At 43.6% G+C, this 15139-nt stretch overlaps 1 protein-coding gene across 3 annotated transcripts in view; it reads left to right on the forward strand.

The window, feature by feature from the left end:
• Positions 1-9122: 9122 nt before the first annotated feature.
• HTR7 (5-hydroxytryptamine receptor 7) overlaps positions 9123-15139 on the forward strand; it is a 103694-nt gene continuing 97677 nt past the window's right edge. For all 3 annotated transcript variants that reach the window (XM_084755244.1, XM_084755242.1, XM_084755243.1), the window contains exon 1: positions 9123-9987. In XM_084755244.1, coding sequence (XP_084611370.1) covers positions 9440-9987 — 548 coding nt within the window. In that variant the 5' untranslated portion in view covers positions 9123-9439. The remainder of the gene's footprint in view (positions 9988-15139) is intronic.

Below are 15139 nucleotides of genomic sequence, written 5' to 3' on the forward strand. Positions count from 1 at the left end.
AGGGAAAATAATTGCACCTGGCTACAGAAAATGCATGGTAAGAAAGCTTTCAAGCCAGGCAGTGGTGGCATGTGCCTTTAATCCCAGCATTTGAGAGGCAGAGGCAGGTGGATCACTGTGAGTTTGAGGCCAGCCTGGTCTACAAAGCAAGTCCAGGACAGACAAGGCTACACAGAGAAACCCTGTCTCAAAAAACAAAAACCAAAACAAACAAACAAACAAAAAAGCTTTCAAGAAGTGTGCAAAGTTAAAGGAAGGAAAGATGCCCTATGTACCTGAGAAGACAGGGCCTTCACTTCTAGTGCCCAGTCAAGACAAGTCTTACATGTTTCTGAAGTACAGAAGAACCGAATTGATGCTTTGTGGGGCTACATGGTCTTACACAACAACACAGAACCAAGTCGCTTTCTGGAATATTCATTGAACCTAATACTCTAGGTCTATCATGCAATCTGGGTGTCAGGGTAGAGGCAGAGGAAATCACACTAAATTCTAGATCAATTTAAGTAATGACAGCTAAGTATGATGGGGATGCAATGTTTTAGGAAAACAGTAGGACTCTCCTCCTTAAACAGAGCAAAACTCAATTTTATCTTGCATGGAAAATAGGCTTCTCTGTGATCTATTCCCAGTTCACCTTTACAATTCCAGATGCATTTGAGCACACACAGCTATGGGGGTGTTTCATGTGTTTACAGACTTTGTCTGCACTGCACTCTCTTTTCCTCCAGTCTCCCACACAGACAGTCTGAGAACCTTCTTGAGGTGAAATGGCATCTCAATGGAGTCTTTAGTGCTAATTCTAAGGCAGTGTTAAGTCCACTCTCCTTGGAGTGGACTTTTTTTTTTTTGGTTCACACATATATTAAGAGACTAATCATAATGCGGTCTATTCACACTGTAGTTATTTAGCTTGTCTTCCTATGAGGCTGCAAATGACTGCAGAGCCACAAATGTGTCTTATTTGTCTATTCCCAGCACTGACCATAGCCTTGCCTGGACACAGGCACAGCCTCCTGCTCCTGCTCCTGCTCCTGCTCCCTCCTCCACCACTACCTCCTCCTCTTCCTCCTCTTTCTAATATTACATGTTGAGGATAAAACCCAGCACCTTGAACACACTAAACATATGCTGTTCCATGGGGTTACACCCAGCTGTGAATAAAAGTTCCTGAAAAGAAGCTGTGTCTGGTTATGAGTGAAAAACTCCTGGAGAAAAAAAAAACTGTGTCTGCAGAGACTGATATGACCAATCAGAATTTCAGAACTGTGAAGAGATTGGGCTTTTGTAGCTTCAGAGGCAAATTGCCTTGTTTTGGGCTAGTGTTAGCCTTCCAGAACAGTCATTCCTTGTTCTACTCTGTATAGGAGCTAATATATTGTGACAATAGATAAAATCCTTTTAGAATCTATTGACTTAGCAGAACACTAGCAAAGAATGTCATCAGCAGCATCTTAGGGCTATTTAATACCTCCCATCTCCCTCCATCTCACTGTACCTACCAATATATTTTATTTTAATTTGTTTCTTTCTGGGTTGTTTGTTTGTTTGTTTTGTTTTGTTTTTGAGACAGTGTTTCTCTGTGTTACCTTGGCTGTCCTGGACTCATTTTATAGACCAGGCTGGCCTTGAACTCACAGTGATCTGTCTGCACATTTATTGTTTTAGGTTTTTTTTTTTTTTTAATGTATACAGTGCTCTGCCTGCATGTTGGCCTGAATGACAGAAGAGGCATTAGATCACGCTACAGATGGTTGTGAGCCACCATGCGCTTGCTAGGAATTGAACTCAGGACCTCCGGAAGAGCAGTCAGTGCTCTTAACTTCTGAGCCATCTCTCCAGCCCCCCAATGCATTCTAACTTTGCTTTGATTGATGACTCTCTCTGTTCTGTGAAACCATAAAAACTTCCCGAAACTGCTCCATGTTGGAGCATGGAACTCGCGGTAATCTAAATCTGTGTTCCCAGTCCAGGATCACTCACAGTGGCTCCAGAACAAACGATTTATTTTTCTCTTTAAGATGAGAGCTGTGGTTTTCACTTAAACACCAGTTTGGCAATTTTCATTTCAAACATGATTTTTGAAGAGTAGGCGAGTCTTAATATGTTAAAAGCATTAGAATGTACCCCAATTCTTCAGCTAAAGTCCCCCCTTTTAATTTTCTCCTTATCCTACATTCCTGTAGCTTCTGCCTGAAGTGCTGGCTCCCACGCTTTGGAGTAAAACTTCTCTAAATGCTGCCTGTCTCTTTCCTGTTCTCGACTAGGAACCTGCTTTTGTTCTGACCATCCCACTGAGATAGTTTTCTTTCTTAATGATTTCCTTCTTTCTGGTGGTTTGAATGATGGCTCCCACCGGCTCATACATTTGAATACTTGGTGACTAGTTGCCAGAATTGTTTGGGAGGGATTAGGAGGTATCACCCTGTAGAAGGAGGTAGACATGTTATTAGGGGTGAACTTGAGGTTTCAAAACCCGGGTCATTTCCAGTGTTTATGCCTGTTTCTGTCTCTGTCTCTGTCATTGTTCTCTGTCTGTCTGTCTGTCTCTGTCTCTGTCTGTCTGTCTCTGTCTCTGTCTCTGTTGTGTGTCATTGTTCTCTGTATCTCTGTCGGTCTCTCTGTTTGTCTCTGTCTCTGTCTGTCTGTCTGTCTGTCTCTCTCTCTCTCTCTGTTTGTTCTCTGCTTCTCTTGTCTTCCCAGCTTCTGTCTCTTCTCTTTACCTCTCCATCCTCCTATACTTGCCCCATGGTTGTGGACCATGATGTGGGCTCTCAGCTGTTTCTTGCTCTGCTACCATGGACTCTAATATTCTGGAACAGTAAGCAAAAGGAAGTATTTTCTTTGATAAGTTGCCTTGGGCATAGTGTTTTATCACAGCAATAGACAAGTGACTAAGATGTATGTGCCTATTCTTTGCTGGACTTAAAGTGTCCACTCCCTGCTGCTCTCCACATGCTCTGGCTTCTCCGCAGTCTTTTCCAGCTTCTTTTCCTTTCTCTTTTCTCAGGAACTTGGGGCATTCTCAATCTACTTCTCTAGACATTGTCTTGAGATATTTTCTCTTGAACTTTTGCTTGCTTACTTGAATATCCAAGATAATTTCAAATTAAATTGTCTTTTTTTTTTTGCCAGTTTTATCTATTATTTTAAAATTTAGGACCGTATTTTCTCTTTTCATTAGGTGGCACGTATTTCTCCCTATGGTTTTCCATGGATAGTCTCTTTGTAGAATATCCAGTGCTGAATAGAATCCCCACTAGGGGGTGTGCATGTATTGCTTATATGTTAAAAACAAAACAAAAGAAAAAAACTCCAAGAAACTAAAAACAGGCCTAGTAAGGAAAAATACAGAACAATTAATAAAATAAGTGTCTTTGAATGTATCCGTTCTCTGACATTTCCTCCCTCCCTCCCTTCCTCTCTTCTTTCTTTCTTTCTTTCTTTTCTTTTCTTTTTTTCTTTTTCTTTTTTGTGATAAGGTCTAACCCTGCAGTCCCATCTAGGCTGAAATTATCTGTGTAGGCCAGACTGCCCTTGCATGATGATCCACTCAACCCCACACCCTGAGTGTTAGTGGTATAAGCATCTGTCACCATGTCTACCGGCTCCCTGACTTTCTAGTCATCTTTTGAAATAATTCTTTTTAAAAAAATTTTATTTATTTACTTATTTATTCATTTATTCATTTATTTTGTGAGACAGGATCTCACTATATAGCTTCGGGTGTCCTGGAACTCACTATATAGACTAGAGTAGGCTGGACCAGAACTCACAAAGATATCAGAGATATGCCTGCCTCAGTCTCCTGAGGTCTGGGATTAAAGGCATGTGTAACTATGCTCAGTAGAAGAAGAAAAAAACTTTAAGGTTACAAATGCAAACTTTATTTTGTATAGAGAACGATCAATCTTTCAGTGAAAGGAAGTGCATTTTTAATGTTTTAAGATCCAACGCAAATGAAAGTATGACTACATGCATATGTTGGGACTAAAACCCTTCTGATTTTGTGGGGACTAGGCACGCATGTGGTGTACAGACATGCATTCAGGTAAAGTACTCTTATATACATACAGAAATACATAAAAAACATAAGATATAATGCAATAGTAAGCACTATAATGAAGAGAAAGAGAACGTTCCCTAAAAGCTTGGGGGGCGGGGGATGAGAGTAACTATGGTGACAGGGATTGTCTCAGAGAAGAGGACATTTGTGTATTCCACACTAACTCCCTTTCATTACAATGAGGCCTCAGAGCGTCTCTGCCGACAGATTTGTGTTCCATTTCTAGAACACGTGTTCTGTTATCTGCTATTGCTGTAGAGTCTTTCTAGTGGCCACAGGGTGGGATTTAGATATTTACATATGGTAATCCCGGTACAGTTTTAGCCTCTCTAATATGAAAATATGAGACCCAAAATGTTCCAAAATCTGGAACCATTTTGAGTGCCCGTATTACAAAAATTCCACAGCTAAAATGCAGGTGCACTGAAAGTATTGCACAGAATGACCAGTAGGCTCTGAAGTTAATGTGAAACATGAGGGAATGTCATGTGTAGACTTGGGCCCCGTCCCTATGATAGCTCCATATGCATAGACACATAATCAAAATGTGGAGGAGCCTGAACTACAGAGAGACACTCTGCCCTTTCAGCATTTAGCACAGGGCTTACACAGAGGGGACTGATACAGGATTATGGAAGTGTTAAAGGAATGTTACAGGAATGGCTTCTCAATATACGTGCGGGAATACAAAATCGAGAAAACCATTTGAAACTCGAAGGTTTTAGGTTTCTGCCAAATAAAGGGATACCCAACCCATACTATACCCATTTAATCTTTTATCATTAATCCTAGGGCCAAAGGACACTCACATTATTAGTTCATTTGAGTGTGAGTTAGGTAATGGGACATTAAAATGAGAGGCTGAAGAATATGGAGAAGCAAAAAAAAAAAAAAAAAAAAAAAAAAAAATTAGCCTTATACCAAAGAAGTCTGCTGCCTTGGGCCTGGGAACTCATTGGAACCCCAGCAAACAGCCATGAGCATACTTGGCTGAGTGGTGAGTTACCACAAGCCCTTTGGCAGAGGGAGTTTTTGCTCCTCTTTTGCTCATTAAATAAGCCTAGATTGCTAGAACGTTCCAGTTTATGGAAAAACAAACGGTCCTCAGCTTTTGTCCTATGTACAGCCACGTGTGGGTTTGCATAGCAATGATGAAGGCCATGTAGTTGGATCAGCTGGATGAGTACCTCCACGGAAGGAGGGCACATAGAAAAGACGAGAACTCAGGTTTGCAGAGCGATGTTCTTCCACACTTCCCAGAGCAGTTTGGAAAACAGGAGACTGCCAGCAGGAGACATCCGAAAGCTGTATTCCCAGGCGCCCCCTTTGATGACTTCATGATTTTATAGGCAATGAGTCTGGTTGAGGATTTGCATGTCTTAAAGCTGTAGTTTTCTTTTAATGAAAGAAATAAAAGGGATTAAAAACTGAAGACGTGACTTGATTTTGATGCCAACATTTCAGTTATTATCTCCAGTACAAGTGGCAGAGTGGGGAGGCAGAGAGGAATAGAGAAAGGAGCAACACCTTTCACATGTTAAGCAAACCTCAGGAAACTCAGGGGACAGCAAATTCAGACGAGTGCTTTCGTATTTTGTCAATGTTTCCAGAATCCATACCTTCAATCTTCCTTCACAAGGAAAGCATTGGGAAACAGATGGGAAAGTTTTAACACTTTTATTAGGATCCAATTATTTGGTCGTGAAGGCTGGAGGGAAGCTGCAAGTATTCCAGATTGTTCTGTCACAATTTCAGAATAATATCATGATAGATGAAACTGAAAGTCAGCATATACAAGATAATGCTGAAGAAGGCAAGGGTTTCAATAACCATGTTTATGCACTGTGACAGCTAATAAATTAAAAATCTAGCCAATCTTAGGAAACGGACCCAGCCACTAGTAGGGTAATATATTAGAGGGGACTGTTCTATAAAAAGAGGAATTTGGACCATGTGCCATATTGACAATGAAAAGGAAAGACATTTTGAAAATCATATCTCAGGATTACTTGGGGAGTCCACGTGCCACATAATTTAAAAGTTGTTATAGACTAAACAGGCTTCTCCTTCTTAAATTCACATGATGAGACCCCACTGTCCAGTGTGGTGGCATTCGGGGGACCCCTGGGAGGTGGTTGGTTACATCACAGTGGCAGAGGCCTAATGGGATTAGTGTCCATACATAAGAGATACCAACAGGTCCTCGCATCCTCATTATAGTATGAGAGCAAAGCAAGATGGCTATTTGTGAACCACACCTCTGCATCCGTTGGCCTCTGTTTTATATTCCAGGGTCTCCAGAGCTGTGAGAAATTACCTCCCGCCCCCATAAAGTCAGTCTACGGTGTTTTTGCTACATGAACTTGAATGAACTAAAACAAAACAAAGGCAAGGACCAGAAGTGACTATGAAATATTACTGAATGAGGCAAGTGTGTAGCTGGAAAGTAAATTGACAATGAATTTTTGGTATAAAAACGAACGATCTCTAAATCTTTGCATAATTCCCCATTCTGAAATATGATTTAAAAGCACCAAGCCAGAACATATATGCTGAATCGAGGAGGGAGTAAAGAAGAAATGAAATCAAAAGTAGAAAGGAGTTAAAATTCAAAAAAGCAGAAGTGTCTTGTGAGATGAAGCATTTTCAGGGATTTTTCAGAAACCTGAGGACAGGTCTAAACCCCCAAAAGGAAACACGGAGGCATTTCAATGTGGTCACACATCATCCTGGACAAACAAACTTTCCTCAGGTTCCGTTTCCTCCTCTGTATAGATGAGTGGACAAACGGCTGCAAAGTTGCCTTCTAGGTGCAAATTACTGTTTTTGTTTGAGATTAAATACAGCACCAAGTGAAGCTGAAGAAACTTCTTCTGCCCTCCCCTTTAATGTTAGAAAATACTACTTTGTTGTGTAGGGGAATTTTAGTCCAGCAACATGGCTTCTCTGATCACATCCAAAGACCTTCCAGGGCTGTGATCCTGCTGGAATGCAGACATACCCTTAGTACACACCTTTGATCCCAAACAATGAAAGTAAGGTTAGTTTGTAGAAGGGAAGGACCCATGTTTGAAAGTGATGTCTAATTGAGAGGCAGACAGAGTGGTGAATCAAAGAAAGAGCTGAAGAATAGGATTTGCCCTACACTTAAGAGAATGGAGAGGAAAGAGAGGTGACTTAAGAGAGAACAGAATAGAGTGGGGTGTGTGTGGAGGCAGGGAGACATTTTTTTTTTTACCGGAACAGTTATACGGAGACAGGCTGCAGAGGAAGAACAAGCTAGAGACAGGTGACAGAACGCGCCAGAGAGTGAGAAGGAGCCAGACGGTTAGAGCATAATGCCAAAATTGCTGCCAGGCAGAGCAATTTAGTCAGAAGCTGAGTGAAGCCAGTTTGAACCAGTCAGCTTGGAGAGGAGCTTGAGCCTTAACAACTGAGTTGAATCAGCCAGCCAGAATTCAGAAAGAGTTAGAAAGGGTTAGGTTATTTGGCAGTAAGTCTCAGAAGCTGAAAACATTCTAGGCCTACATATGATTGTGCATGTGGAGACTAGAGGCTTCCGGGACTAGGCCTAGGCTGCAGATGGAGGCAGGAAGCCTTTGAAAGGACAGTCACACCAGGCGAAGACGGTTACATCTGGTGATGCTTTTGCACTGTGACGTAGGCATTATCTTCCTCCGCCTCTCACCCTCACTTCGCTGCGCATTTCAGTAGAGCTCAGTCTTGGATTGAAGATCCTAGCCAAGTTGCTGTGAGCACTGGGCGTCCATTTAGGGCATATGTATTTCTTTTCTCTTTAATTTCTTTCAGTGTACAGGGGCAAGATTATGGACCTGGCAATTAGCCAAGCCCAAGTTTGAATATAGTAATTACTTAACCAGGGCATTGCAATAGTAGCTCTCTCCTCATCTGCCAAAATAGGGCTATGACTTTGAACAAATGAGAGTATTATTCAGCACTCAGATCAATGTAGTTAGAAGTTTTTCTTCTTATTATTTTATAAATCACCGGGGCTTAACTAGAGAAGAAAAGGCATTTGAATATTTTTGGGTCCTGGAACTATATAGGAAGCACTGTGGCTCTCAATAAAGCTTTCGAACAAATGGAATGAAGTAAAACCTCAAGGGTAATAAAAATCAGTCACCCTGACAAAGTTTGAATACCACGGGGGCGGGGTGGCTTTAGGCAACAGTTGTCTCCAGAACATTTTAACTGGCCATTTTTTGTGTGTCTATGCAAGATTTCCAGGATGTGAAGGGAAATCCAAGTCACAGCTCTATATTGTGTATTCGGAAGACTTAATATAAAGGCATATTTTCTTTCTTTCTTTTTTCTTTTTCTTCTCTTCTCTTCTCTTCTCTTCTCTCTCTCTCTCTCTCTCTCTCTCTCTCTCTCTCTCTCTCTCTCTCTCTCTCTCTCTTTCAAGCAGAGGCCTGCTTTAGGTTAGGCAGAGTTGAAGCGAAGCCCCTGAAAGCTGATGCTCAGTGCCAGGGCCCTGGGCACCCCTCCCTTAGTGTTTCCAACACTCCCACCTCCCTTTTTTTCCTTTCTTTTCATCAGAGCTCCTAACCCACCCCCATCTGCTGCTGTGGCTGCTGCTTCTTTTCTGTCTTCGTTTTCTCTCATACGTGGTGAAAATGGGAAACGGAAGTATCTATTTGATGCTTACTGTGGTGTTCAAAAAATTTCTTTAAAAAAATTTATTAAGGGATTTAAGAAATTTCTCCAATGAGGTTCTTCGCCGGCTCTTGCGCCGACCCCCCAGTCTAATTGAAAAGCAAACAGCTCCCACCGGCTTGTCATTTGCTTCAGTGCTGAGGCCAGAGGGTCTGCAGCAGGGAGAGCCTAGGGCTGGGCGTTCGCACCGTGCGGCGCGGCGGGGCTGCCCAGCAGGGGAACCCTGTGCTGGAGCCCGTGGGGCGCTGGTGGCGGCCGGAGGCGGTGGCTGGGACGCGGCACGGCTGCCGCAGGGGAGCGGCGGCGGCGGCGGCGGCGGGCGCGAGGGGCGGGGCGCACTCCGCAACTTCGGCTGCGGCCGCCGGGCGCTCTCGGGCCCCGGCGCGCGCCGCTGCGGGGCTGCGGTGCCGGTAGCCCGGCCCGGCCGGGCTCGCCACCCCGCGCCTCCCCGAGCGCCCGTCGGGGACCGCTGGCGCCTCCCGCGGGGAGTCCTCTCCTACGCGTCACCCGCAGCGGCAAAGGGGACCCTGGGACGTGTGGGGTCGCGAGGCCGATCCGGGCGCCCCCCAGTGGCCAGCGCCGGCCCCTATGGCTGGGCCGCGCGGAGCCGAGCGGGCAAGGTGAATCCAGCCCTGGGGCCGGCAGCCGTGGCGCTTGGCGGCGGCGCCGGCTCCATGGGCAGCGGCGCTGGGCAGGATGATGGACGTTAACAGCAGCGGCCGCCCCGACCTCTATGGCCATCTCCGCTCGCTCATTCTGCCGGAGGTGGGGCGCGGGCTGCAGGACCTGAGCCCCGACGGTGGCGCCCACCCTGTAGTGAGCTCCTGGATGCCGCACCTGCTGAGCGGCTTCCCAGAGGTGACGGCTAGCCCTGCTCCCACCTGGGACGCGCCCCCGGACAATGTCTCCGGCTGCTGGGAGCAGATCAACTATGGCAGAGTCGAGAAAGTTGTGATCGGCTCCATCCTGACGCTCATCACGCTGCTGACGATCGCGGGCAACTGCCTAGTGGTGATCTCGGTGTGCTTCGTCAAGAAGCTCCGCCAGCCCTCCAACTACCTGATTGTGTCCCTGGCGCTGGCTGACCTCTCGGTGGCTGTGGCGGTCATGCCTTTCGTTAGTGTCACCGACCTCATCGGGGGCAAGTGGATCTTTGGCCACTTCTTCTGTAACGTCTTCATCGCCATGGACGTCATGTGTTGCACGGCCTCGATCATGACCCTGTGCGTGATCAGCATCGACAGGTAAGGACCAGGCCGCCCCGTCCCAGGCTCCGCTGGGAGATGTGCTGGGCTCTGAGCCCGCGCCAGCCTTTCCTGGGAGGATCAAGCCAGACTTCACCGCGGGATGAAGGGCTGAGCTTAAAATACAGTCCCACACCCATCACCCCCTACACCAATCAAGCAACTTCAAGCACAGGCTAAGCATACCTTTAAAAGAAACCTTGAAATGTTTCTGGTTTAGTGTGGCGATGATGCTAAGACCGGAGCTTTTTAAGCACTATCAATTCCACCAGGGGTCTCTTTGCTTTTATTTTGTTTTGTTTTGCTTTGTTTTGTTTTTTTGGTTTTTTCTTTTGGGGGGGGGGATTGACTTGATGCTCTCTAGCTTGACAAGCCGCTGCTGTGACCCATAAAAATCATTTCTCTCTTTAAGAAGTCAGTCAGGAGGGAAAAGGCATCGTGCTTCCCAGATTTTAGGAGCTACTTTTGAAGGATTGAAGAAAGGCCCTTGAATGGTCCTAGTATTGGGCTCTTAAACGCTGCACTCTTACGAATGCTAATTATGAGTCTCGTTCTCTTGGAAGTCTGGTTTCAGTGTTTGGCCATGCTGCCGGTCTCCTGCAAGCTTACCGACTGGAGCCTTACTCCTGTCTGCAAGGTTGGTTCTAGTCTTTGGTCATATTCCTTGGGAAATCTAGGAATATAATCTCGAGAACTCCCAAGTGGAAGAATTGAAGCAGAGGTTGACCATCTGTCAGGGATGGTGGGGAAAGAGAGGGAGAGAGAAAAAATATGCCACTTTGGCTGTCATGGCAGACGAGGAGAGTCCCTGGAGTTTCTTCAGACTCGTAAGACTACAGAATTTTGACATGGAGCTGGTCTTTGGCCTTAGACATATGCAAATGACAACTTGAGGTATAGTTTCAACACTCCCTGGCTACAGGACCGTTCTGTTTCGCTTGGAATTGAAACATTAAACCTTAATATACACACTTGGAATTCTGCCGGTGACCACAAACCAGCCCAGGACCGTACCCTGTTGTGTTTAATGAGACAGAAAACAGCTGTTTATTTTCTTAGTGGACCCTCAGTATGTTTAAAGGTGTAGATCTTTCAGCGTGGGGAGAAGAATGGCTGATGCCTCTGCATTTAAAATGACAGTGCTTCACAGGGAGCAGTGGCCTGCAGCTGAGATTTCCTCCCATTTTTTTTTCCTCCTTGAAAACACTGCTATGTGTCTGTTCTTTTATTTTGCTACTTGACCAGAGTTTATAGTTACTAAGTAAAGGGAATGACAGGAGAGGGGATACTTGTCAAGAAAAGGAAGCATATTGTAGTCGCATTTAGGTAGTGATTTATGTATTTTTAAAAAGTGATCCTGCCATTTTATGTGTCACGGAAGGAGCTTCTGACAGCAAACAAAGAATTGCTTTAAGACAGGAGCATGAACTGCCTATGTGAGAATATTGGCACCAAATCTGGCAGCTGAAGTTCTGAATTACTGTAGTTAAAAATGACAAAAAAAAAAAAAATGCATTTACAGCCTGGCTGTGACAAGAGGAATTCGGAGACTGCCCTCAATATACATAATAAGTATATCCACGAGTTGTATGCGTAGATGCTGACTGCTCTGCCAACCAAGAGTTCTTCCATGAATGGTGACCTTGTAAACGGACCTCAGTGTAATAAAACAAATATCAATTTATGCTGCAAGTGATGCCTTTGTAACCCTTTCTTCATCTCATAATTGGAAAATGATAAACAGCACATTGTGCTAACTTGTCAGCCCGTGCCTCCGTTCCTGTGGGCACGTTCAGGTTTGGCTGAGCTCACCCTGTGATCCCTATACTTGGGCTAAAGGTATCCTTCACTCTGTGTGCACATGCAATTTAGGACCAGCAGTGATGTCCTGAGTACAGAGTAGAGGTTAATTCTTGGTGGACTCTGGTTTTCATTAACTATATCCTTGTGACTATAACAGATTGTAGCAATATAGGAATACTTTGTATCATTTGTTCCTCCAAGAGTTGAAACATTGGTGATTCCCTCCCCAACAGAATTTTAGATCTGCATATTATTTCTTTAGGTAGAATGAGAACTTGATAAAATTGGCAGAAATACTGAATTTTCTCTCAAGAATCCCCAAAGCTAGAAGTTGGAAGAAGATGCGTTTATAACTAAGGTGAATTTATTTCAGGGAAAAGAAGTTTCTCCAGCTCCACTGTAGAGCTTGCCAGTAATACCAAAGGTACCATCAAAATAATTTGTTCTTCTTTCACTCCCTGAGTAACTAACATGGGTGGCATTTGCACTTTGTTCCGGACAACCAAGGATGAGTAACACTATTCACTATTCTTTTTTGGCGCATACCCACACAATTGTATGACTTTGGATATATCTGTTGGGCATTTAACCAGTCCAAAGTGAAACCTGAAATTTCTTCTCACCACGCCCTACCATCTTGGGCTCTTTCCACAGCTGTTTCTAATGCAAAACCATATTGTTTTCCATTAGGCCTCAAAATTCCCATCCTGCACTCATTTCACAGAAGTAGCAACCACCAGATTAGAAAACTCTTTCCATCCCATCCCTCTCAAAGACTTGGATCTTTATTAATGCTTCCACTTTGGTCTTTGACTTTTCTTCTCTATTAGGTTAACTGCAGTCTTCCATCTTTAAGAACTCCTTGTTTTTGGACTTATTCCTTCCTTTTGTTTTTATGCCTCTTCATGGTTAAGCTCAAAGAACTTTGTCCACAGCTGTATTTTCTTCTTTACTGTTCATTTTATAAGTTCTATATTGCCAGGGCTACTGTAATATTAAAACTCATCTTTCTAGTTTCATTTTCCCACCCTATTCATATCCTATGAAGAATCTAGAATACTACTACTACTACTAATAATAATACTAATGATTCATATATTATATTATTCATAGCCTATGAAGAATCTAGAATAATAATAATAATAATTAATAATAATAATAATAATCATCATCATCATCATCAGAGTGAACAAAGATTTATTGAAGTAAAGTGATAAAGTACTCCCGGGAGTGAGAGAGAGAGCCCAGGGAAAAAGCACTGGAGTCTTTGAAAAAAAATCTTAGTTAAGATAAAGTTAGACATAGTAAAATACACACATTTTTCTCCTTTGCAACAAAGCTTAGCTACGCAGCTCAGGCTGCCCCTGAGTTCATAATCCTCCTGCTTTCACTTTCCAGATTTTGGATTACAGCTATGAAATGACAATTGTCTAATGCATGGATCTTAAATGTCCAATCCAACTCATGTCATCAACGACACAGGAAAGGTACTCTTGTCATCAAACAAAGCTCCCTTGTGCCTTTCTTAGAAACTCTTCTCTGTGAAGCCACATAGCCAATGGTCATCTCAAATCTCCTGTGTAGCTCAGGGTTGCCTTGAACTCTCAACCCTTCTGCTTCTTCCTCCCAAGTGGTTGAACTGTAGATGCGTGTCCACCAGACCCAGCCTCAAATCCCCTAATATATACAGCTTTAAAACATGCGGAATAAACTTTATTTGTTGTTTTTGGAGCTTATATAAGAAATGTAAGTATTTTTTTAAAAAAGGTAGCTGGGCAGTTGTGGCAAACCCCTTTAGTCCTAGCACTCAAGAGGCAGAGGCAGAGGCAGGTGGATCTCTAAGAGTTTGGGGCCAACCTGGTCTACAGAGCCAGGGCTATACACTGGAACCCTGTTGCAAACAAACAGACAAACAAACAAAAACAAAACCAGAAAAAAGAAAAGATATAGGTGCATAAAATAGCACCGAAGCTTGATGGACAGCCAGCCCAGGAGATGGGTCATCTCTGGTGGGTCCCCTTAGGAATTAGCATACACCAATTTTATTAAGATTTTAAAATAATGTTTCAGAGGTAGATGCAATCTTATTTGAATAGCTTTTCATACATCTGGAATGTATTTTAAAACTTACTTTTTGAAACACATATAGAACAGTGCACATCCTAAGTGTAGAGCTTGGCAACCACAGAGCCAAATTATAGTCAAGAGTATAAAAAATTCTGTAGTCCTTTTAGTCAGTGGTAAAAAAAAAAAATAACAACAGTGTCAAACTCACAGAGGTCTCCCTTCTTTCCTCTTTATTCACAGTACATGGTAACCTCTATTAGTACTGAAGGGAGAATGAATGAAAAATTGTTTTGTCATTTAAGCCAATGTCCTGACTTTTAGCATCATAACGTAGTTTTGCTTGACTGGAACTTCTAAAAAGGTAGAACTGGACTTCTATAGTCTATGCTACATTTTTGGTTTGGATTTTGTTTGTGACAAGGTGTGATTATGTAGCTCTGGCTGGCACAGTCTTCCTGCCTCAACTTCCCTTAGTGCTGAGATGTTAGGCATGTGCTACCGTGTCCAGCTTTAGCACATACTCCTGTGAGCCCTCCTTCCTCTGCTCATCATAATGTGCACAAGATTCATGTGTAGTCTTTAGCCTGCTGGTGGTCCAGTTGTTTTTATTTCTGAGTTGTCTCTCATTGTACAATGATGCAAGCGTTTGCTTTATATATAACTCTTCGCTTGTGCTATTATGCAGCAGCTGTTCTGAACGTTGGTTTCTCATCAAGTCACTCGGTGGCCCTTGTATTACTTACTTTTCTATTGCCATGATAAAAACACCATGGCCAAGGCAACCTATGGAGGGAAGGATTTATTTAGGTTTATGAGTCTCCAGGGACAATAGTCCATCACTGTCATGGCAAGGAAGCATGACAACAGGCAGGCGTCATGGCTGGAGCAGCAAGCTGAGCTCTCACTTCCTGAACCACAAACAGGAAGCAGAGAAAGCAAGCCTGGAATGATGACAGTCTAAATTCTCAAAGTGCATCTCCAGTGACAACACTATTCCCAGCAAAGCCACACCTCCTACGCTTCCCCAAACACTGCCACCAGCTGGGGACCTGTACTTAAACTGCCCAAGCCTACAGGGAGCATCTCACTCAAATAGATGCAAGGCAGACACATTGAGGGGTTGCTTGTTTTGATTCAATTAAGGAATGACATATAGAATACTTTCCTTAGTGTGACAAAATCTGAGGAGAGACTTACGGATGAATAGATTTGTTTCACTTCATAGCTTGAGGGGGTGGCTCATCACAGCAGGGAAGGCATGGGCCAGGACATAAAACCACTG

This window comes from Acomys minous (genome assembly GCF_964271855.1).
Source record: "Acomys minous genome assembly, chromosome: 2".
NCBI classification, from domain to species: domain Eukaryota; kingdom Metazoa; phylum Chordata; class Mammalia; order Rodentia; family Muridae; genus Acomys; species Acomys minous.